The sequence below is a fragment of the Nuphar pumila genome, chromosome 6 (assembly GCF_984573655.1).
Source record: "Nuphar pumila chromosome 6, dmNupPumi1.hap1.1, whole genome shotgun sequence".
Classification (NCBI taxonomy): domain Eukaryota; kingdom Viridiplantae; phylum Streptophyta; class Magnoliopsida; order Nymphaeales; family Nymphaeaceae; genus Nuphar; species Nuphar pumila.
In genome coordinates, this window is record NC_143254.1 from 14,653,568 (window position 1) to 14,679,207 (window position 25,640).

At 37.5% G+C, this 25,640-nt stretch overlaps 1 protein-coding gene across 1 annotated transcript in view; it reads right to left on the minus strand.

The window, feature by feature from the left end:
* LOC149834057 (protein PHOTOPERIOD-INDEPENDENT EARLY FLOWERING 1-like) overlaps positions 1 to 25,640 on the minus strand; it is a 75,389-nt gene that overhangs the window by 48,516 nt on the left and 1,233 nt on the right. The window contains exons 4-17 of the mRNA XM_090009273.1: positions 25,424 to 25,512; positions 23,967 to 24,047; positions 22,639 to 22,746; positions 22,421 to 22,501; positions 22,252 to 22,340; positions 21,974 to 22,098; positions 21,584 to 21,651; positions 20,607 to 20,748; positions 20,399 to 20,467; positions 20,162 to 20,313; positions 19,954 to 20,082; positions 19,749 to 19,787; positions 19,202 to 19,252; positions 16,676 to 16,744 (exon numbers count right to left, since the gene is read on the minus strand). Of these exons, the coding sequence (XP_089865399.1) occupies positions 16,676 to 16,744; positions 19,202 to 19,252; positions 19,749 to 19,787; positions 19,954 to 20,082; positions 20,162 to 20,313; positions 20,399 to 20,467; positions 20,607 to 20,748; positions 21,584 to 21,651; positions 21,974 to 22,098; positions 22,252 to 22,340; positions 22,421 to 22,501; positions 22,639 to 22,746; positions 23,967 to 24,047; positions 25,424 to 25,483 (1,263 nt within the window). The 5' untranslated portion in view covers positions 25,484 to 25,512. The remainder of the gene's footprint in view (positions 1 to 16,675; positions 16,745 to 19,201; positions 19,253 to 19,748; positions 19,788 to 19,953; positions 20,083 to 20,161; positions 20,314 to 20,398; positions 20,468 to 20,606; positions 20,749 to 21,583; positions 21,652 to 21,973; positions 22,099 to 22,251; positions 22,341 to 22,420; positions 22,502 to 22,638; positions 22,747 to 23,966; positions 24,048 to 25,423; positions 25,513 to 25,640) is intronic.

Here is a 25,640-nt window from a genome sequence, read left to right on the forward strand (position 1 = left end):
AGAAAACTTTAAAAGAAAATTTTGACATGTCTGACCTTGGTTTCTTAAGATATTTTCTAGGTATTGAAGTTGCATATTCACCCCAAGGGTATATTCTCTCTCAGATGAAACTTGCTGCTGACATTTGTGCCAAGTCTGGAATTTCGGATGATAAAAAGACAGAAACCCCTGAGGTTATCAATGCAAAGCTAAGGTTGGAAGATGGGACACTTCTCGAGAATCCTACTCCCTACCGTCAACTTGTTGGGTCTCTGACATACTTATCCATCACTCGACCATACATAGCTCATGCAGTTCATTCCGTCAGTCAATTTCAACATGCACCTACAACTGTGCACATGAGTGCAGTCTTAAGGATTGTCAGATATATTAAAAACACCATAACTAAGGGAGTTTTTCTTTCCTCTTCATCATCACTTGATTTAATTGCTTATACAGATGCTGATTGGGGAGAAAATCCCAATGATAGAGTCTCAACCACTGGTTTTTGTGTTTTCTTAGGTGACTATGATTTCTTGGAGATGCAAGAAGCAGCATAAAGTATCATTGTCCTCAACTGAAGCGGAATATCGTGCAATGGCCACTACAACCATGGAGCTTGTGTGGCTTAGAAGTCTCCTCTGTGATATGGGCATCGTCATCTCAATTCCTTCGAAGATGTGTTGTGATAACAAGAGTGCTATCTATATTGCAAGCAACCACACCTTCCATGAGAGTACTAAACATATTGAGATGGATTGCCACTATGTTCGAGATGAATACCTAAAAGGAACCATTACACTGCCCTATGTCACATCCGAGTACCAGTTGGCGGACTTCTTCACCAAAGCTCTTGTTGCTCCTCGTTTCATGTTTCTTCTCAACAAGCTTTTCGTTGTATCCCCGTAAAGCTTGAGGGAGGGTGTTAAAATATATATGTAATATATTTATATATATATATAAATATAAATATATTCTGCCCGATAAGGGGTAATTCTGTAACTCGCCCAATAGGGGCATTTTAGTCTTTTTCCTTTTCTATTTTTTCTTTTTTCCTTTTCTATTTTTTTCCATTTCTTTTTGTCTTTTTTATTTTTCTTTTTGTGCATTTAAAGCACAGCCATTGGGGGCCCCAACAAAGAGTCGTTGGGCCCCCAACAGTCACAATTGTGACCGTTGGGAGCCCAACGACTCCTTGTTGGGACTCCCAATGGTCCCTCTCTCTTGCTTTTCTCTAACTCTCCCTCACTCCTCTCTTGCCTATAAATAAGTGGGGTCTCCCCCTTTGTAATGTGTGGCTTCTACAAGCCCTTTAGTGCATTTATAAGATTTTATGCTTTCTAGGTATTTTTGGCTTTTGTGTATGTCCTCTTTTGGACTTGTTCTTTGATTTCTATGTGTGAATGTCCATTGTAGGACATACATTTCTTTTCCGCATATTTCATTACAATGACAACCTTCCTCAACCTATACTCAATCACCCTCTCCCAAAGTTTCATAGTATGACTCATGAGTTTTATACCACGATAGTTTGTGCAATCTTGTATATCACTCTTATTCTTATATAGAGGCACCAAAGTACTCTTCGTCCACTCATTAGGCATCTTATTTGTCTGTCAAATCTTGTTAAAAAGATTTGTCAACCATTCTAAACCATTCTCACCCAAGCATTTCTAAGCCTCGATAGGTATACCATCTGGGCCAACTGCCCTTCTTGATAAAGCACAAACTTGAGAAATCATTGATCCCCTAATGGCAAGAAACTCATTGGGTGTAGATGGGTTTTCAAAGTAAAAACTAAAAATGATGGTTCTTTAGAAAGATTTGAGGCTTGATTAGTAGCCAAAGGATATGCCCAAGAATATGTGGTGGATTATGATGAGACTTTTGCCCCTATTGCTCGAATGACTAGTGTTCGAGCCCTTATTGCAATAGCCTTTATTAAAAAATGACTCATTTTTCAACTTAACGTCAAGAATGCCTTTTTAAATGGAAACCTGAGTGAAGAAATTTATATGGAACCACCTCCTGGCATGAATTTAAATGGTAAGATCTTGAAATTAAAAAAGGCATTATATGGCCTTAAGCAAGCTCCCAAAGCCTAGTATGAAAAGTTTAGTAACGTATTAATCAATTTGGGTTTTATTTCTTGTCATACTGACACTGCTCTTTTTGTTAAGAAAACATGTGACTTAATTGTTATTCTACTTATGTATGTTGATGATATGATCATCACTGGAAATGACAAAAAGAGAGTAAATGATGTTAAGACTGTGTTAAAGAAAACTTTTGATATGTCTGACTTGGGGTTTTTGAGATATTTTTTAGGTATTGAAGTGACGTACTCTCATCGGGAATACATTCTATCTCAAATGATATTAGCAGCAGACATCTGTACCAAATCAGGAGTTTCAGATGAAAAGAAAGTTGAAACTCCTGAAGTTATAAATACAAAGTTGACACTTGTGGATGGCGTTCTTCTTGAGGATCCTGCCTCCTATTGGCAATTGATTGGATCCCTTACTTATCCATCACCTGTCAGGATATTGCTCATGCGGTTCATGCTGCAAGTCAATTTCAGCATGCTCCTACTACAGTTCACATGACAGTCATGATGCGAATTGTGCGATATATCAAGAACTCCATCTCCAAAGGGCTTTTTTTATCCTCTTCTTCATCTCTTGAATTAACTGTATATATTGATGCAGATTAGGGGAGAAATCCCAATAATCGAATCTCAACTACTGATTTTTGCATTTTTTTAGGTGAATCCCTCATTTCGTGGAGATATAAAAAGCAACAAAAAGTTTCTCTATCATCCACTGAAGCTGAATATCGGGCCATGGCGATGACAACTATGAAAATTGTGTGGCTTAGAAGTCCTCTCTATGACATGGGCGAGCGTGATTTACATCGCAAGCAATCATACATTTCACGAGCGTACCAAGCATATTGAAATGGATTGTCACTATGTTCGAGATGAATTTCTCAAAGGAACCATCACACTACCATATGTTACTTCAGAATATTAGTTGGCTGACTTCTTCACCAAAGCGCTTTCAACTAAGCGTTTCATGTTTCTTCTTAGCAAACTTTCGGTCTTCTCCCCGTAAAGTTTGAGAAGGCATGTTAAAATATGTATATATAAATATATATATATATATACACTTTCAGTCTTCTCTCCGTAAAGTTTGAGGAGGCATGTTAAAATATGTATAACAACAACAACAACTACGCCTTCATCCCAAAACAATTGGGGTCGGCGATATGAACCAAAAAAGAAAATCATTCTGGGTCTTCCACATGAATCCTTCTCCTCCAATCATTTCTATCCAATGCCATGTCCTCGGTGAGGTTCAAAGCATTCATATCCTTTCCTATCACCTCCATCCATGTCTTCCTAGGCCTACTCCGACCTCTTTTAACTAATATATTTTCCCATTTCTCCATCCTTCTAACTGGAGCATCATTAGGACTTCGTCGAATATGTCCAAACCACCGTAAACGATTCTCTCTCATCTTATTTTCAATGGGTGCAACGCCTACCTTCTTACGTATCTCCTCGTTCCGAATCTTATCTTTTATTGTATTTCCACACATCCATCTCAGCATACGCATCTCAGCTACACTCATTTTTTGAATATGACGTCTCTTGGCAGCCCAACATTTTGTACCATATAGTAAAGCGGGCCTAATAGTCATCCTATAAAACTTTCCCTTCAACCGCAATGGCATTCTACGATCGCACAACACTCCAGTTGCACTCTTCCATTTCATTCACCCAACCTTTATCCTATGATTTACATCTCCATCAATTTCTCCATACTTTTGAATGATAAATCCCAAATATTTGAAAGAATCATCCACCGGTATTTCTTGCTCACCAAGCTTCACTACACTCCCATCTCTATTTCGTTGCTTACTAAATCGACATTCCATGTATTCTGTCTTACTCTTACTCAACTTAAAACCTCTTGCTTCCAATGTCTGTCTCCATAATTCTAACTTAGCATTAACCCCAGCTCTAGACTCATCAATCAAAACAATATCATCAGCAAACAACATACACCACGGCACATTTTCTTGAATTGATCTCGTAAGCTCATCCATCACTATAGCAAATAGGAAAGGGCTTAAAGCAGATCCTTGATGTAACCCAACCGTTATAGGAAAATTGGTTGTCACCCCTCCACAAGTGCGGACATTGGTTACTACTCCTTCATACATATCCTTAATTATACTAATGTACTTGAGAGAAACACCTTTCTTCATCATTGTCCACCAGAGAACGTCCCTAGGTACTCTATTGTAAGCCTTCTCCAAATCAATAAAAACCATATGCAAATCTTTGTTCCTCTCTTTATTTCTCTCAATAAGTTGTCTAAGAAGATGTATAGCTTCCATAATAGATCTTCCAGGCATAAAACCAAATTGATTCTCTGATATCATGACAACCTTCCTCAACCTAGACTCAATCACCCTCTCCCAAAGTTTCATAGTATGACTCATGAGTTTTATACCACGATAGTTTGTGCAATCTTGTATATCACCCTTATTCTTATATAGAGGCACCAAAGTACTCTTCCTCCACTCATAAGGCATCTTATTTGTCCGCCAAATCTTGTTAAAAAGATTTGTCAACCATTCTAAACCTTTCTCTCCCAAGCATTTCCAAGCCTCGATAGGTATACCATCTCGGCCAACTGCCCTTCTTGATTTCATTTTTTTCAAAGCCTCTGCAATTTCTTTCTTTTGAATCTTGCGGATGAAGTCACGATTCATCTCATGTTAAAATATGTATATATAAATATATATATATATATATACACTTTCGGTCTTCTCCCCGTAAAGTTTGAGGAGGCATGTTAAAATATGTATATATATATATGTATATATATATATGTATATATATATATACATATCTTTTTCCTTTTTCTGTACATCCAAATACCCAATAAGGGTATTTTGGTAAATTTCCCTATACTTTTCCATTTTAAGTTTTTGTTTTTTTCTCTTTTTTTGTTCTTTTTTATTTTTCTTTTATTTTTCTTTTATTTTTATTTTCTTTTTATAATAGGACTACCAAGGAGCCCCACCTATCTAGTTGTTGGGGCCCCAACGATCACATTTATGACCGTTGGGGCTCCCGACGACTAGAAGGGAGGCCCCCTGTGGTCCCTCTCAATTTCTTTTTGCTCTCCTATAAATAGAGAGTTTTCCCTCTTGTAAATGTAAGAGTTTTCAGTCCACTTTCTCTCTCTTTTCAATACATTTTTGCCTTTTAGGCATTTTACCCCTTAGTGGGTTATTTGTGCACTTCACGTGCTTGTGTTCTTGGCTCTTCGCTTGACTCTTTTAAAGAGTTCTTTGGTTTTTTAGTGCTTCCGTTATTTTCATTACAATGTCTACTACAGTCATCTACAAACACAACATAGTAGGATACCTCTCCTTTAGATACGACTGGAAATGGTCCCCATACATCCGAATGTACTAACTCAAATGGGTTCTTAGTTATAAAATGACTTGGTCCAAAGGGCAAAGACTTTATTTTGCCAAGATTGCAATCTTCACAGACAAAATCTTTTTTTTTTATAATTTGAAAGAAATGGAAACAAGTGTAATTAGGTCACACTAGGATGTCTTAGTCTTTTGTGCCAAATTTTTATATCTTCCTTTTCCACAAAATTACAAAACGGTTGTTTTGGTAACTCAAGATTGTCCACGACATAGAGATCTCTTCTTCTATGGCCTCGCTCAATCGTCTTCCCGGACTGGAGATCCTTTATTAGACATTCATTAGATGAAAACAATACTTTGCAACCATAGCCTGTAATTTGAGAAATGGATAAAAGATTTAAATTTAATTATGGTACTACTCTAATATTTGGTATGTAAAAGATTGAATGTTTTTGAAAAATCTCAAAACTTTTGATTTTCAAGGATGTTCCATCAGTAGTTGAAACATAAGAATCAATTGACTTAAACTTACATTCGGACAATATGGACTCATTTGGTGTCAAATGAAAAGAAGCACCGAAGTCAATGATCCAAGAGGTCTTACTATGGTCAACACTTGTAGATATGGTTGCTTCCGAAAAGAAGGAAGTTTGAGCTTTAAGCATGGGTTGTAGTGCCTCCATACGTTGAGCCAAAGAGAGCGAGCTAATGCATTTGGAGTTGTCTATATCACTCATTTCAACCGAAGCAACTCTTTTATCTTCTTTATGATCATCCTTCTTTCTTTTGAGACAAAAAGGCTTGATATGTCCACGTTCGTAACAATGATAACAAATTATCTTTTTACCTTTTTGTATTTATGACCATCCCTCTTGTCATTCCTTTTATAGTTGTTGGTGTTTCTTTCATTCTCACTTTTTTACAAAATGAAGAGGTTTGTAGCTTCTAGTATGATTAGCAGGCTTTGACATGGCAATCACGAATTATTCATATTTTAAAACGGAAGGCTTCTTCAATCTATTTTCCTCTATAGTCAATTCTTCAAGAGTTTCCACTATGAAAGAAATACCTCCTTTATGAAGGAGAGCTAACTTGGTTCCTTCAAATTCGGGTCTAAGCTCATTAATAAATTGGTAGAAATGCTCTGTTTTAATCTGATTTTTACGGAGTTCTACATCTTGTGGGCAATGCAATTTTGGCTTAAGAAGAGTCAATTCATCCCAAAGAAGAGAGAGTGAATTGTAGCATTCCTTAATGTTCATCTCTCTTTGAGTCATGGTTCTCACTTTGTTTTGAACATTGCATATGTGTGCAATATCTGTAAGACTATACATATCTTTAAAATATTTTCACGCATCAGTAGCGAAATCAAATTTCGCTAAGCTAAAACATTTGTGGATGTCCACACTATTGATGAGCCATCCAATTATTTTGGAATGACCCATCCTCCACTCTTTCCATCTTTTTTCATAGTCGAAAACTGCTTTACCCATTTTCTCTCCTTGAAGGGCAACTTCCTTCCCATTCTCAATTTTTGTAAGAATGAGCTTAGGCGCTTTTTTGGTACCATCCACCAAACCCCATAGTTTGTTTTTCCATATTTTGTGTTTTACTATAGATACCCACATCACATAATTTGTATCGTTTAGGCATACGAGAATGGAGACTATTACTTCCCTCTCATTCTCCATTTCTTTACAATGCGAAGAGAGAGGGTAGAGAAAGAGAGAGTAGGAAGAAGAAGAGAAAGAGAGAGAAAAAGAAAAAGTAATACAAGACTTGCTTGAGAGATGGCATGCTTCCCGATGCAACAATCCACGGTTTGTTGTATCCGTTAAGCTCACAATCCTCCTCTGAATATTGTCATGATCTTTCCTCTGAAAATTGATTTTGGATCACCAAAGCTTTGATACCATGTAATGAAATGTATTGAATCCAATAAACATGCAAGAACACACTTTCAATCAAGTAGAATACTTGATTGAATCATCAAACCACCCACAAAAGGTCTAATAAATTTGTTATTACATAGACACTAAAAAATGAGTTGAAGGAATACAAGGCCAAAATGGCCTATTTATAATTATGGATGGCAATGGGGCGGGGCGAGGCGGGGGACAAGGTCTCCACCCCCGCCCCCCCTCAAGATTTTATCCTCCACCCCCGCCCCGCCTCCTTGGCGGGGATGGATTTTATCCCCCACCCCCACCTTCATCCCCGTTTCATGTCCTCCATCCCCGGTTCAAACAGGTATGAGGCATGGCAGGGCGGGGATATTGCGGGGAAAAGTGGTCGGGGCGGGGATCGTGGCGGGGACGGAGCGGGGAAAAGTGCACGTCCATCCCCGCCTCCACCCCCGGACGAGGATGGATTTTAACCTTCGTCCCCGCCTCCATCCCCGTTTCATACCCTTCATCCCCGGTCCAAACGGGGCGAGGCGGGGCGGGGCCCCGCTTTCCCCCGGTCCACTGCCATCCCTATTTATAATACAATGAGAAGGCCAAGGGGGCAGCCCCATGTAGCCATTGGGGCAGCTCCAACAGCCAAATGGAGTTGTGCCTTTCATGGCAAAAGTCAAAAAAGCAAAAAAAGAAATAAAAACACAAGAATAGAAAATACAAAAAGAAATAAAATGTCAGTCCCTAATGGGCTGACGCCTATTCAATGAAAAGACCAAAATATTCCTTATGGGTATTTTGGTTTATATATACATATATATATAGCTTAACATTGAAAAGCACAAAATTATATGGAACTATTGAGCTGGAACTCATGGGGTAGCTCCAACAGCCACATGGAGCTGTCCCTTTCACGACAAAAGTCAAAAAAGCAAAAAAAGAAATAAAAATACAAGAAAAGAAAATACAAAAAGAAATAAAATGTCAGTCCCTAATGGGCTGATGCCTATTCGATGAAAAGACCAAAATACCCCTGATGGGTATTTCGGTTTACATAGTTATAGATATATATAGCTTAACATATATTAACATTGAAGGCACAAAATTATATGGAATTATTGAGTTGGAACTCATGGTTCAAGCTTTATCGACTCAATCTGACCACATAGATATGTTTAGGATGGTTTGTTTGCTAAGGATCAAACCTTGGATAAGTGTTGTTAAAAACATGCCTCCAGGCACAAAAAAACATGTCTCAACTTGAGGCGTGAATGTGTAGCGCAAAAGGCCCGAGGTGTCAGACTTATAGGCCTTGAAGCGTACACCTCGAGGCGAGGCACGCCTCAGGCCGAGCATGCCTCAAACTGATTGAGTCAAATGGGGGTCAAAGCTCTCGTTTGACCCAAATCTAATACATAAAAAAGAAAAGAAAAGGGGGAGGCCCAATGGGTTAGGGCACTTTCTCTCTCTCCTATCGAAAGAAGAAGAAGAGGTATGTACCCCCCCCCCTCTCTCTCTCTTTTGTCTCTTCTTCTTCTTCTGTTTTTCACCTTCTTCTTTCTTCTTTTGTTTCTTCTTCCCTTCTTTTGTCCTTCTTCTTCCTCTCTTCTTTCTTCTTCTTTTTCTTGTTCCCTTCGTTTTTTTTCTTCCCTCCTTCCTTTTCTTCTTCAGCTCTTCTTCTTCTTCCATACTTCTTTTTCTTCCCTCATTTCTTCTTCTTCTAACCACAAAGATATGTTTAGGATGGTTTGTTTGCTAAGGATCAAACCTTGGATCAGTGTTGTTAAAAACATGCCTCAAGGCGCAAAAAGCATGTCTCGCCTTGAGGCGTGCATGAGTAGTGCAAAAGACTCGAGGTTGAAAAGACGTGTTTTGGGTCACGGGTCAGGGTACAGACCCGTGACCGTGATCAACGTTATATTATATTCCTTCATTAATGGAACATGGGTTATTGTATTTTGTTGTAAAGGGTATTTTGGTACCCTAAAATCTTTGTATCAATAATAGCATATAATGAAAGGTTCAGTAGCCGATTCCTGTATTGAGGAATCTGGTTTTCTCTGCAGCTCCTTATCTCTCTCTGTTCTTCACCCTTCACGCATGATGAAACTCTGGTTTTATAAAATCTAACATGGTATCAAAGCCACAGTAGAGTTGGATCTGGGATTGCTTCCAAATAGGTACATCTAAAAGATTGTTTAGCCTCACAAGTCGGAAAATCGATTTCTTAATCTCTTCTTCTTCCTGTTAATCTCTTCTTCTTCCTGTAAATCTCTTCTCCCTGCCTGAACTTCTCTCTCTCATCATTGTCATCGTCGTTGACGTCATCGTTACGCTCCGTCTCCAGTGATCTCGCTCCTTCGGTACCCCTTATCTGTGTGTGTGGAGCACTTTGGTAACCCATCTTGATCAAATCTGATGAGATTCATATTTTGATCACGTTTTTCGGTCATTGAAAGTTTTTGTGTAGTCTTTTTTAATCTCAGTTTGGTTTTAAATCAACTTGTTGATCAGAATCAAATCTGATCAGGTAATCGACTGTCTATTAACCTCATTTTTCTCCTTGTTAATCAGATTTGACTCCATCTATTGTTTCACATTTTCATCATCTTTATCCTTGAATGTTTTTAAATCAAAATCGGGTTTGAGCTTCATTTATGTGTTTCTCTTAAATTTTCGTACTTATTGACTACCTTCTTTTATTCATATCTTCCTTATTTTATTCACATATGGATAATTACGATTTTGATCAGAATTCAATACTCCATCTAAATTAGATACCAGATTTGGTTTATTTTCAGTTTTCTTCTCAATTATTGTTTATCGTTCTTCACATAGCCTGGTATAGTTTATTCTGCAAAAAAAAGGGAAGTTCCAGTTGTTCTTTTTTTTTAGTCATCTACGTGACTATTCTGTTAGCAGCAGCAAAAAAAAAGCCGTGGGAATTTCATTGAAGTTGAAAGTTGTCTTTCTATATACTGATTTCTTAGCTTTTATAGGGTTGTGTGCTGGACACATTCTCCCTATTCTTATCATAAAACATGGATTCATTTCCTTCTCAGTCTGGCCTTTCTTCAAGCTTTCTTAGTCAACTCGTGTCTGAAAAATTAAACAATTCCAATTTCCTGACTTGGAAGAGGCAGATCATTCCTTTCATTAGGAGTCAGGATCTTTCTGGACATCCGGATGGATCTGTTCCAGTTCCTCCAGAGTTTATATCACGTGAGGAAAAGGACAATAAAGGAGCATCTACCACAATATATGTTAGAAATCCAAAATTTGTGGCTTGGATGAAAAGAGATCAGGCGCTAGTTGCTTACATTACCTCTACATTGTCACAAGAGGTGCTTGTGGCAATTCCAGATGACTGCATTGCCATGCAACTTTGGGAGAGACTAATTCAGACATATGCACAGGTTTCTCAGGCCAGGATTGTATTTCTTAAAAGAGAATTTCAGATATTAAGAAAGGATTCCATGACTATCATGGAATACTTAAACAAAATGAAGATCATCACAGATCAATTAGCAGTGGTTGGGTGTGTGACTGATAAAGATATGGTACAACAAACTCTGAGTGGATTGCGGCCTGACTATCACATGATTGTTACTTGTTGTGTCTACCTGATCTGCCTAGATTTGAAGACCTGCATGCAAAACTACTTCAATATGAAATGAACTTGAAAGGGTTTTCTGAAGAATCACATATGCATGCAAGGACGCGAGAGGTCCTTGCCATAGGGGTAGCCTATGGACGAGGACGAGGAAATTATGATGTTAAGGGAAGAGGAGGACAAGGAAGAAGTGGACAAGGAAGTCGTGGGCTATTACCTACACCCAACATACATCCCAACTCACAGCGACAGAGGCCAATCCCTACTTGTTTTCTGTGTAACAAAAAGGGGCACATCAAAGCTAATTGTTGGTTTAATCCCCTAAATAAAGGAAAGTCAGCACAGACTAAAGCAAAGAGAGGAACAAACAACATAAAGGCCAGCGAAGAAGCAAAAGAGTTGTGATTGTCAGCACTGGCATGATTAAACCAGAAACAGAATGAGGAAGGTACTTGGTATGTGGACTCTAGGGCAGCGACTCATGTTACTGGTGATGCAGATAAGCTCCTAAACGTCGTTCCTTACATTGGTAGAAATAGTATAGTCACTGGGGATGGATACCACCATCCTATCTCTCATATTGGAAATTTTGTTATACCCATGACAAAGTCCTCTCTCAATCTTTCAAAGGTTCTTTATGCTCCCAACATCAAGAAAAATATTATTTTTGTTTCCAAGCTTGTTAATGATGTCAATGCTTCAGTTGAATTTACTCCCTCTTCTGTTTTTGTCAAAAACGACAAGGCAATATGTATGTTTTCCAAGAAGATCCTTTCGCTCGTGTTCGCCCTGTTGACCCAAACTTAAAGCTCTCCTCATCATCGTCCTCAGTGGTTCCTACATGTGTTTTTAGTGTCTCTGAATCCAATAAGCCAAATCTTTGGCATGGTCGTTTAGGTCATTGCAGTAGCAGTTTCATTGAGAAACTTGTTTCAAATAACCTCATTTCCAAGTCTAGTCTAAGAATAAATATCAATGACAACAAATGTTCCAGTTGTCTCTTATGTAAGAGTCATATTTTACCTCTTCATTCTATCAATAAAAGAGCTTCAAGACCCTTTGAGATTATTTGTTATGATGTTCGGAGGCCTGCCCCAGTTGCTTCTTTATCTGAAATTAGATATTATCTTATATTTGTTGACAGTTATTCTCGTTATACTTGGATTTTCTTTATGAAACACAAGTCTGAGACCTTCAAGTTGTTTCAAAAATTTCACACCTTTGTCAAGAATCAATTTTCTGAAAACATTCTTTGTTTCCAATGTGATGGAGGAGGTGAATTCTCTTCAAGTGATTTTACTAACTTTCTTCAAGGTAATGGAATAAAGAGAAGGGTGTCTTGCCCTCATACACCTCAGTAGAATGAGATTGCTGAAAGGAAGCATCGTCATATTGTTGAGAGTGCAATGAGTATGATACATGATAGTAATCTTCCGATTACTTTGTGGACAAAAGCCTTTCAGCAGTCCATGTGATAAATCGTTTGCCCATGACTGTTTTGGAGAACAAATCTCCTTACTTTTCCCTATTTGAAGTTCAGCCCAACTATCATGATTTGTGCGTGTTTGGTTGTGTATGTTATGCTCATATTGACAGTTCAATGAGACATAAGTTTCAGGACAAGGCCTTAAAGTGCAGGTTTGTGAGATATGCAGCTGACTATAAAGGATACAGGTGCTATGATCTCATGAGCAAGCGCATCAAAATATCAAGAAATGTTATCTTCGATGAATTGAATTTTGATCATCGATGCATTGCTTCTTAATCAAATTCCAAAGTTGAGGTCTATCATCCTTGGTAGAATTCTGAACTTTTCTCCGGCACTAGTAATATTTGTTCTTCAGATTGTGATCAGAAGGATAAAGGGTCTATGTCTGTAGATAGGCTGATTGCACAGGAGAGTACAGAGTCATTCTTGGGTCCAGAAAGGTATAAAGGTCTTGTTTATACCCGACGAGAAAGGGATGCACCCACTAACTTTAATCAGGAAATGGATACACCTTCTACATCCACTCCTACCTATGAGGTTAGTCGACCTACCCGCTCTCGTCATTCGATAGAAAGATGGGTCAATTATGAAAATTTCTCATTGGACTTCCAACTTTTTCTAACTGCCTTGAGCAAGGAAGATGAGCCCACAACTTTTTCTCAAGTAGCAAATTTTAAAAGATGGGTTGAAGCTATGAATGAAGAAATGGAGGCTCTACATGAATGTCGTACCTGGGATGTTGTTCTCAGACCACCTGACAAAAATGTTGTTGGGTCGAAATGGGTGTACAAAATAAAATACAAACTGGATGGGACTATAGAACGGTACAAGGCGAGACTTGTCGCAAAAGGATTTACACAGAAGCAAGAACAGGATTATGATGAGACTTTTAGTCCAGTTGTAAAAATGGGGACAATAAGAGTCATACTATCTTTAGCGGTTGAACATCAGTGGACAATTAGTCAACTTGATGTCAAAAATGCTTTTCTCCATGGAAATTTGAAGGAAGAAGTATACATGGAACAACCCATTGGCTATGCAGAAGGCAATCCTACAAAATACGTATGCAAATTAAAAAGAGCGATATACGGATTGAAGCAGTCATCCCGTTCCTGGTTTGATAGTTTCTTTCTTGAAATACAAAAATATAGTTTTAGGCGATCTCTCCTTGACCATTCCTTGTTTATATTCCAGAACCAAGATGTGGTCACTCTACTGTTAATATATGTGGATGATATTGTCATCACAGGTAATTCCAAAGCTCATATTGAGGAGGTCAAACATCTCTTGAATCAGAGATTCAAAATGAAGGATCTTGGGAAACTGCGATACTTACTTGGAGTTGAAGTTGACAGTACTTCTGAAGGAATAATGACTCTCACCCAACATAAGTACACTATTGATGTTTTCACTAAGGCAGGTATGAAAGATTGCAAACCCTTGGGAACTCCTAGCGTCCTTCACCAGAAACTCAGCTCTTAAAATGGAGATCTATATGAAAATCCTACAAAATATCGTAGCATAATAGGCATGTTGCAATATCTTACTTTCACTAGACCTGATATTGTTTAGTCAGTAAATCAGGTCTCTCAGTTCATGCATGAGCCGCGTGAACGACATATGGAAGCAGTTAAACGGATACTTCAGTACTTGAAGGGAATGGTTGGAGATGGCCTTTTGTATAGAAAAAGGACAAATGAGCAAAATGAACATGAAATTATTGTCTATACGGATGCAGACTGGGCAGGAGATCCAGATGAACGCAGATCTGTATCCAGCTATTGTGTGTTTGTTGGGATGAATTTGGTATCCTGGAGTAGTAAGAAACAAAAGATTGTTGCTAGATCAAGTACAGAAGCCGAGTATAGGTCAATGGCAGCCGCTACTGCTGAAGCTACCTGGATTAGGCACTTACTAACAGAAGTGGGAGAATCGATCTCTCGATCCCTCCTTTTATGTGATAATCAAAGTGCCATCAATATGTCCTTTAATCCCATTTATCACAGTCGTGCCAAACACATCAAAATAGATAAACATTTTATGAGACAAACGATAGAAGAGAAGGAGATTGAGCCTGAATTTGTACGGACTACTGATCAAGTGACTGATATATTCACAAAAGGATTGACTAAAAACAAGTTTTGGATATTAAAAGGCAAGTTGTTCATGGTTCAAAACCATGCACAACTTGAGGGAGGGTGAAAAGACGTGTTTTGGGTCACAAGTCACGGGTCAGGATCCAAACCCATGACTGTGATCACCGTTATATTATATTCCTTCATTAATGGCACATGGGTTATTATATTCTGTTGTAAAGGGTATTTTGGTACCCTAAAATCTTTGTATCAGTAATAGCATATAATGAAAGGTTCACTAGCCGATTCCTGTATTGAGGAATATGGTTTTCTCTGCAGCTCCTTCTCTCTCTCTGTTTTTCACCCTTCACGCATGATGAAACTCTGGTTTTATAAAATCTAACAGAGGTGTCATACTCCTAGGCCTTGAGGCGTACACCTCGAGGCGAGGCACGCCTCAGGCTGAGCATGCCACAAACTGATTGAGTAAAATGGGGGCCAAAGCTCCCGTTTGACCCAAATCTAATACATAAAAAAGAAAAGAAAAGGGGGGAGGCCCAATGGTTTAGGACACTTTCTCTCTATCCTACTGAAAGAAGAAAAAGAGGTATATATATACCCCCCCCTCTCTTTCGTCTCTTCTCCTTCTTCTTCTTCTTTTCACTTTCTTCTTTCTTCTTTTGTTTCTTCTTCCCTTCTTTTGTTCTTCTTCTTCTTCCTCTCTTCTTTCTTCTTCTTTTTCTTGTTCCCTTCTTTTTCTTCTTTCCTTGTTCCTTTTCTTCTTCGGCTCTTCTTCTTCCATCCTTTTTTTGCCCTTGTTTCTTCTTCTTCTTCATAATGACTAGGTTTTTTTTAATTAATTGACTGTGTATAAAAATTGTATATGTCAATTTTGTTAGTTTGTTTATATATATGTAGTCAAAGGCACCGACTAGGGGCCTAGTCGGCGCTTAAACTGCCCTCGCCTAGGCACGAGGGTAGTTCCGTTTAATGTTTTTTTCATTTTATGATAAAATAGCAGGAGGTTTAGAAACCTCTCTCTCTCTCACACCCTACGCCCTCGCCAGCCGTCATTTCTCCATGTACGCCTCTGCCTCTTATATTTCTTCTTCTTTCTCCCTTCCTCCGCCTCTTATATTTCTTCTTCTCTCCCCCTTCCTCCGCCAATTCTTCTTCTTCTTCTTCTCTCTTTCTCTGCAACCAATTGTCCTTTTTGCTGTAAATGACAGTTTAATATCTGAAATTTTTTTATGCATGGATGATTGTCCATGTACTGAAGCTATTCTTTCAGTGGCTCTATCATATTATGCTTGTTATGGACAATTTTGTTGTTACTAATTCATAGATTGTCAAATATGTCTTTTTTTCTTGCACATTACTTTTTGTTGCATCATTTTAATTTTCACAAGCACTATCCGTAGTGCAATAATCATGACATCATTGTATGAATTGAATGTGGTGCCACCTTTTTGTCATACTCAACTTGTCCATCTTTTAATGGAAGAACAGAAAAGATTCCTTTGATTTTGTGTGTATCTGTGTTTTAAGAATTTAGATTATGTTTAAATTTCAAAGCTTTTGTTGATATTGGCAATTGTTTGCTTCTTTATTCAATTCTTCTTAATTTTTGGGCAGGTTTTGTAATATAACAGGTTTAACATGATTCACGATAGTGGTATTTTGTACTTTGTGCATTTGTTGATTAATCTTAATAATATTTGGGCAGGTTTTATAATATAACATGTTTACTATGCTTGACAATAGCAATATCATATGCTTCGTGCATTTGTTGTTGATTAATTTTATGTTGGATACATGTTTGCTATTAATTTTAGCACTTTATTTTAAGAATTTAGATTATTTTTAAATTATTTGGCATTTGTTGGATATCAATATCTTATGCTTCGTGGGTTTTTATAAGATTCGAAAAATCAAAGGCCCAAAATCTTTCTAAATTTTTGGGGCTCCAAATATCATTTTTTCATCGAAAACTCATGATTCAGGTGTGGATTCCTAGTAAACGGACCGTGCCAAACACATCTATAGGGTCAGAACCATGAAAAAACAAAAAAACTCATTTAGCATGTTCCCACCACTCATATATATAAAGAGGAGAGAGTGCCAAAAAGCAAGAGATTTGAACAAAAAATAAGATGATCCTCACTTCACTTAAAGGATCATTTGCTTCAGATTTGGCCAGCTCTTCCTCCTCATCCAATGTTGCCTCATCATCCTATACATCATCAATGGAATAAAACCAGTTATGAGAACATGATAAAGTTTTGAAGAAAAGCAAGGCCATATACAGCGGATTATTATAAAAATTTATGAAAGCATAAATAATTGAAATGATAACTACTCTGGAAAAATAAAGGTATGAAGCAGAATACTCGCAATATCCTTATAACACAGTAAAATCTCTCTATAATAGATTTGCCTGTAAAATACTTCTAGTCTAATTAGTAACAGCTCAGCAATGCCATCTTACAGAATTATGTCAAAGCATAAAAGGAAAAACAAGGCATCAAATGCATAGCTAGCAAACCTCATCAATTTAGATATAAAATGACCACAAAGCACATTAATTGAAAAATAAATGGTTGCACTAGTCTCTTTGAAAAAAACCTCTCATTATGGTGCACCCTTTGTAAAGATGAGATTGTGATCACTAACTACCCTAAACAAGGTAGCTCCATCATTTGAAGGTTGGAAAAGGCATTATAAGAATGCACTGATTTTTTCTGGTTCTTGTAGCAAAATAGAGGAGTGCAAGTAGATGAGCTATTATATATTTATGCTTGGCTTCTTTACATTGGATATAACCAACCCAAAAAAACATGCACAGATGCAGACCAATCAACTGCTATCTAAGAAGAATAGTTCTTCTATCAATCAAAGGCAGCAAGGGGAGAATATACATAGCAGCCAGCATAAATATTGTAATTCCCACATAGGTTGTGGATCAAACAGATGAATTTCTTCTCAAATCAAAGGTTTTGAAGAGTCTTTCTCTTTCTGGTATGTAGTTCCCATAGCAGGCAAAAACAAACGTAGAATTATCATCATGGCCAAGGTTGCCAGACTAGGAAGCGGAAGCAGGAAACTATTCGGGAAGCAGAAGCGAGAAGCGATGCATTTTAAAATGTATAGGAAGCAGGAAGCGAGGAATAAAAAATATATATAATAATTGAATGTGAATCATAATGAAACACAAATAAAAACTAAAATAAAAGTGACTAATATTAAATTTCATTATTTTTTAGTGCAAGAATTAAATTTTTAATAAAATCTAAAAATGATGATTACCAATTTAGAGAAAGCACATGGAAGTAAGTGAGAAGAGTGAGAGAAAACACATAAAAACATGAAAAGTTGAGTAAGAGAACATATAAGATGAATAAATGAAGTGCGTGGAAAGCATAGGAAAAGCGTGGGAGAATCGAGGTTCTCATCAAGCTTTGGAAGCGAGGAGTATCGCTCTTCCGAAGCAAGTTTCCGGGAAGCGAGCTTCCAACCTATCTAAGAAGCTTCCGGTAACTCTGATCATGGCCTTTGCTTCTTGTTTCTTCTATATTGATCTTTTTCTTTTTGCAGTCATTTCTGCATTTTCTGCTACAGTCCTGGTCATACTTCCATACCTCAACAACTCACATCTGGACTGATGGAAGCTTTTGTAACATCCAACATGAAATCGGAAGAAGAGTTATCCTTGCAAAAACTCCAAATATTGGATAAATGTTGAAAAGAGGGTTAAAAACAAACTCTAACCCTGGAAGGTTATATACTTATCATCTGCTGGCATGATCATCGTGACAAAGGAGGTATGGTCACTTTCTACATTCAGTCATATTTGTTACCCATTTTTTACTGCTCAAAGAAGTGGAAAAGAAGCTTCCAAAGACCTGTACATCCTTCCCGTGGAATGGAACAGGCCAAGACAACAAAATAGATTGGGTAGATTGGCATCTTATCGCAGCCAATGGAGCACTGTATCCTTGGATTAGGAAATTGGGACCATTAATGGAGCATACCTGATGATAGTGGAAGCTCCATTAAGATAAAGGATGGTGGTCAACATTATGGGAGAATAAGTATGGTGTCCATGGACTTCCCTTAATTGGGGAAGAAGCAAAATCAATATGATGATAAAATTTTATGAACTCATGTGTTCCCAGCAATGGAGAAGGAAGCTGTCAAGTGTAGTGCCAGCCTCTGAATATAAGCTTGCAAACTGCATAGCAGCACATGAATGAATCATGCATGCAGATCCGCTACTACCTTGTGAGCTTTACTCAATATAATAAATAAAGTAGAAAGCACAAAGAAATCACATTAAAAGGCAACACAAAACATGTACGAGACCACCATTGTGAATATACCGCATAAATGGCTAACTCGAAGAATAGAAAAGTGAATAGCAAAAGACAGCACAGTACTCAGCATACTAAATGATTTTAAAAAGTGAACAGGATTGCAGAGATCCTATGCCTATGGTCAAGAGCCCATAACACACAATGTAAGATACCGAGGGTAGAACATAGATGTGAAATTAGCAATTTTTTATGATACAGCTCATCCAGTTTGTAGCATGGAGTACCACCTTCATTGCAAGGATAACATTAGCTTCCTCATCAAAGTAAATAGGGTTTACTAGCTCCTAGAATGAACAATTTTCTCATAAATAACTCACAAAACGACAGGCTTTGCTCATACACAAAAGTAACCATTTTGTCTGGAGGGCCTTGCTCATGGAGCAAATTGGAAGGATAACTTTAGATTCTTAGTCAAAGAAGGCAGTGCTTCGTAAGACCTACAACAAGCAAGTTCAAATTTGGCAATGATGTTCACGTCCACTCAGCATTTCTTATAATCACAAATTTGGGAATGATGTTTACATGTCCACTCACAATTTCTTATAATAGCAGATGCTGTAAATATGGAGGGCCTGAACCTGAATCTTGATCACTTATTGAAGCTAAAGCAGCAAGAGCGAGTTCATCTGATATGCACCAGTTTTTCACGAGTACATAAGAATATGCAAGAAAATATGAGTCTGTTGGAAATAGAAGGACCCAGAATAACAACTACTGATGGACCATAGAGTTGGTTGATGAGGTTATGCCCCCACTAAATTATGCATAGTGAGTAAGCCAATATGGACCAAACACCCAAGAAGAGAAATACAATTGAAGCTCACATAGTTTATTTTATTTATTGAAGGAAAGCAAAGAACATACTCTTTCTTCTCCAATAGGAATAACATAATCCTTGTCATCCTGCAAAAAGAACAAGCTCCTCAACAACCATCCATCAATGTTGGCACTATCACAAAGTGTTCAGACAATAGCTTCTCGAAACATAATCCATATGTGTGTGTATCTACCATGGATTTTATGCTGCATATGCATTTATGTGTAGATTTGCCAGAATAATGATACAAACATAAGCATTTAGCACCTCATCACCAAAAATGTGAGAAAGGGGTTCTCCATCCTGTACTTTGGAACCTTCAAAATGAAGTTGGTTAAGAGGTTCTTTGTGTACTAACTGACCCACGTCACTGTCTCGGCCCTGTGGTTATAAAAAAAGTTAAGCAATCCAAATTTTTTCATAAGCATTGACCTGTTTTTGAGGAAAGAACATTACTCACAAACTGAAGGGCAGTGAGAGAGGTTGAATCCTTTCTCTCAATCTTCCTAGAACAGGAGAGAATATCTCCATTGCCTATGTTGAGATTGTCAGCTTCGAGCTGCTTTTTAAGAAGGTTGCACCCCAAATTTTTATTCTCTTCGTCAATAGAATCTGGAACAAAATAATTGATGAAATTAGTGCACAGTGCACACTGTTCCTACTCTTAGAAAAACTCTGGTTCAAATGTGCTCAGTACCATCAATATGGTCATGTTCCTTCTTAATAATTTTAGCATCATCACTGCTTGAGCTTCCTTCCCTGCTGACTGAGAGCGATTACGTGTAGCATAAGAAAACTTTAAATTAGGCAATATGTATTAGAATTAAAGTTGCTGATAAGTAAACTTTTCTATTATTATGAAAACAAAAGGGAAAAGTGCTTTCCTAAGGCGTATGGAATCTCACATTTGTCATGATTCATAGAATAGCGCTTTAGCAACTCTTCAAGTGGAAGATCGGTCTCATTTTGCAAGGCTTCCAATTCTTCTCTGCGTTCTTCCTTGGTTATTAAAGCTTCATCTGCTTCAATGGTTTGTTCATCATCTTCCTGAAACAAATTTTTCAACACATGAAAATGCCCTTTGCTCAACCACAAAGATGTGAAGATAAGGAGCATCACAGAATTTTGCAATCAAACAAGAAAGATAATTATCTGATAGTGCTAGGAGCTATTAATTTCATACATCTGGACATATGAGAAATATTCACAAAAAAGGAAGCAGCAAAATAGTAACACCAGGTCTTTCATTTGAACCAGAAACCCCACAACTCAACAACACCCTTAAGATGGACAATATTTTCAAACAACCAGCTAGTGATGTGCACATGACTTGTATATACTTCTATCAGCGATATGGATTTAGTACACACTTAATTACATGGTTCCTGTTGGAAGCAAATGATGCAGATGTGCACTGCCCTCTGAAGTCAGGCAAATGATGTTACACTAGAAGGTACAAAATCCCAATTTCAAGTCCTAGATATCAAATTCTCCATACTTTTTTTATATGGGAAACCCCTCCAGGATTGAGCCAGAATGGGCTCCACCCTCGGTGATAAATTCTCCATATTAGGATAAATGAATTTGAATTCATGGATAAACATCACAAGCATTATCCCAAAATCCTAGTATGGTAAAGCAAGAGCTTATTTAGTTAATATACAAAAATCCAGCAATGATGAAGCTAGAGAATTAGCTTAAGTGACAGTGTGTGGAAACATAAACGACAGTTCGACTACCTATGGATAGGCGTAACTATTACATAAGTTCAGAACATGAACTAGCAAGGGTCTGTCTAACCCCAGCTTGCCTATTGAAAAATGGAAACATGTCAAGCAAGAGCATACAATATGACAATGGTATTAGTAAGGAAAAGACTCACAGACTCATCATCTGATTGAATGCTGAAGTCAGCATCATCACCATCATCCACATTGTCTGGCTGAAATCCTGTAATATGGAGGCAAATTTCACAAAATTTACCAAGCAAAACATGCTAAAAACAGAGACAAGAAAGTGGCCAATCCATCTGGAAGTTAATGTTGTTTGGAACAGCCACCAGGAGATCAAAGGGATTCAAAACACTCATTTATTTAGATGAGTAATTCAGAAAGCCATGAATCCATCAACAGAATGAATGTTCGAAAAAAAAATGTCAATCCCATTTGCATAAAGCACATGACATAGACATGGCTCTGAAATGGCAGGAGAGAGAGCAACAACGATATCTCTGCACCTTTTTCCAAAATAAGGAGACATTACATAAAACTACCTCTCCCATTTGATTCACCCCCTTCTTTGCTTTGATAAATAGGCTGTCCAATTGCAGAATGTCTAGGCACTGCTTCAGATGGTAAGGGCCTATCACTGAGATTTTCTGCCAGCATTGTAGAGTACCTGAGACGAATAAGCCAATTCAGGAATAGGACATCTCCTGTCACATACCTTCATCCCACACAAAAAGCTGCAGGAGATGAAGAGCCAACTTACAAAACACGGCCTATTGACATATAAAATAGAATCAGAAAAATATGTATAAAATCAAGCTACCTCTCAGTCTGGCCTAAGAGAATATCAAGCTGCTTATCAAGAGCCTTTTTCTTTCTTTCTTCGAGCTCTAATTGGTGTTTGTAAAGAACCTGAGTCACATGCATAAAAAATATGTCAATGAGGACGCAATGTAGCTGACCTTCTAAACAAATAAATGAGTTCTACTTGCCAGTTTCTCTATTTTAACCCAGAATTTTTTCACATCCTTAGATATGTTAGCAGCAATTTTACGCAACCGTTGCTCTTCTTCCTGAAAAGCACAGGAACATAATCAATTCTACCACATGGTTCATTGTCAATTAGTTAGAATCATCAACTTCCAACATGAAAAATACGACTTTATTAGCAATATATTTAATTCCTACAGCCCAGTAAGGGAAATCACACCTTCACTTTTTTCTCTCCTCTTGTGGCCTGGTCAAGAAAGCCCTTACTAGCTCGTATAGCAACCTTTTTAGCTTGTGTCAATTTCCATTTTCTCTCTGATTCAAAGTCCTGCAACAAAACAATATAACAAATTATGGTATCAAGCTTAGTTGTCAAAGGCGGCGCCTAGGCGCAGCCCCACTGCCTGGGTGACCAGGTCTGGGCGGTGGGGAGGCTTTTTTTAAAAAAAAAAATTTAAAGACATCATTTGTTTTCTTCTTCGAGGAGTAGAAGAAGAAGAAGAAGAAAGAGAAGACATGTTATTTGTCTATTGCTTGTATTATGTCTATTGTTGAGAAGAATAAGAACAATAAGAAGAAGACATATTATTTGAATATTGCTTGTATTATGTCTATTGTTGAGAAGAAGAAGAAGAAGAAGACATTATTTGTCTATTGTTTGTATTATGTCTATTGTTGTTGTTGTTGTTAATTTTTGCATGCAAGATTTTATTTTTTGTGTATTATTCGTTCACATTCTTAGTTGTATCACTTGTATGGTCTGTTTATTCAATTGTTAATTTATTCTTAATTTGTTTGGGCAGGTTAAGGCTATGTAATATAATTGTTTTACAATGTTCAATGACATATTATTTGTCTATTGCTTATTATTGATTGATTTTATATCATATACATGTTTCTTATTATGTTCTTTATTTTTTAATTTTTTTTATTTTGGGTACCGCCTAGGCCCCACCTAGGCCTATGACAACTAAGGTATTAAGTAACGGACCCACACAATATCATGTTCACTTTTTCTGAAAACTATATGAATACATATAGACGCATGTGTGTTTATGTGCACGTGTGCACACACACAAGGAAAGGTGTAGCTATGCTAAAGCCTAGAGAATGAAAATGAGCATGTGCGATCCAACAGTGCATGCTTCAATTCTGCTCAGAAACCCTTCAGCGGCAATTTGATGGGGTGTAGGTACTAGGTACGCTTAAGCCTAGAGCATGAAAATGAGCATGTGAAAGTGGATCACATGCAATCCAACAGTGCATGCTTCAATTCTGCTCAGAAACCCTTCAGCGGCAATTTGATGGGGTGTAGGTACGCTTAAGCCTAGAGCACGAAAATGAGCATGTGAAAGTGGATCACATGCAATCCAACAGTGCACGCTTCAATTCTGCTCAGAAACCCTTCAGCGGCAATTTAGTAGCCAAGGCTGCCACTAAAGCATATTCACATTGCAGGAGAGGCTTTCCTTGTGTTTGCTGAGGTTCAAGGTCCACAGCCACAGCCACACACACACATATATATATATGGAAGAAATAATAACTTACCTTTGACAGCCAAATCATTTCCTCAAAAACATGATCCCAATGTGTTTTAGGACGAGGAGGTTCTCTAGGAGCGTCAAGGGCCTACAATATTAGGAGGAAGAGAAAAGACAAGCATAAGTACAAAAATCAGACGCAAAAACATAAAAGTGAACAGATCTGTAATGCAAGAAAATTAATTATATAAAATCTTTGCTGAGCACATGATTATTAAAACAAAAAGGACCAGCAGAAAAATCAATCAAATGGCTGTTAGTATAAAGTATTGGGAAAATAGGAAGTCTTCTTCATATGTATATAATATGAGCATCACAAAATCAAAGCTATGTCACAAGAACATGCCAGTTTTGGCCACGTGACATGCTACAAAACAGCTGGACACATACAGACATTAGCTTATTATCAATAGTTAATATTTTAGCAATATTTTGATAAAGATGCATTTTTATATATTAACATATTAAAAAATACTTTTTATTGATTAAAAAATAAAAGATATGTGCCCTCATGTCCTATTTTTTCAAAAAATATATGCACTCAAGTCTTGAACTTGTGTCATGCATCTGATCACACCGGTATCTTTGTGATATAGGCACCAAGTTTGGATTTCATGATGCAGAAAGAGGATGTCTAGGTGGTATGTTTTGGTCAGGTAAGGGCTAGTGCAGTGCATGTGAGAGGCCTGATGAGATTAGAAACTAGCCTTCTGCATGCAGGCTTCACAGAGAGTGGAGGGCTGTCACTTAAACTCGCTTTGCTTCAGTATGAGTCAGGGATTAGGTCAGGAAGGTATTTTACAATTTAAGCATTTCATAAGATTCACAAAAGATTTTGATGGTTTTATTTAGAGCATCCCTAGAGAAATATTTTTCCTTTCAAACAAATAAACAAGTTATCAGGAAAAAGACAACAAACAGTTTCTCTGACAGCAAAACATAGAGAAAGCAAAGATTCAGTTCACAGAAGTGAATTACATAATAAAACTGCACTAGATCAATTTCATATAATTAAATAGAAAAATGCATAGGCAGCAGAAAGCACTGTCAAACCTGGCTCATTAGCAAATGATATAGCATGGTTAACAGAAAAGGTAAGACACAGATGACGACATTACCCTCGTAAAAAATTATATAAGTTCAAGACAAACATGGGTCAAAGTAATGGTACAGCAGAACAGCATATCAGCCAATCATATAGGATTTTGCCTATGTGATGCTAGCAACATAACAACATCTGAGATTGCAGACAGTTTGAGATAAATAGGATCTAGAAGAATATATGCTGGTTCTCAGCACATAAGTGGTGGTATTTAGTACAGCTATCTCAGATAGGACATAGTAGGTAAAACTAATACTCAATTAAATTAAAAAGAAAAATACTATTATTAGCAGCAGAACAGAAATTTTAAGTAAAGAACAGTGGCTAAAGTACAAGTTTGGAAACAAAAGTTGACTACTAACCTTCTGGCGCCTTGCTCTGGTCTCATGATCAAGCTTAGATCTAGGACCTTTTGAGGCCATATTGCAAACAACTATATCAAGATACAATCCTGCCATATCACACAAATTGCAAATCCAAAAAACAATAACAGTCAACAGTTATTAGCTAAAATATAAGATGAAGCACAAAACAACTGGGGAAAAGGACTAAAAGAACATGTGAAATGAAGTCCATACA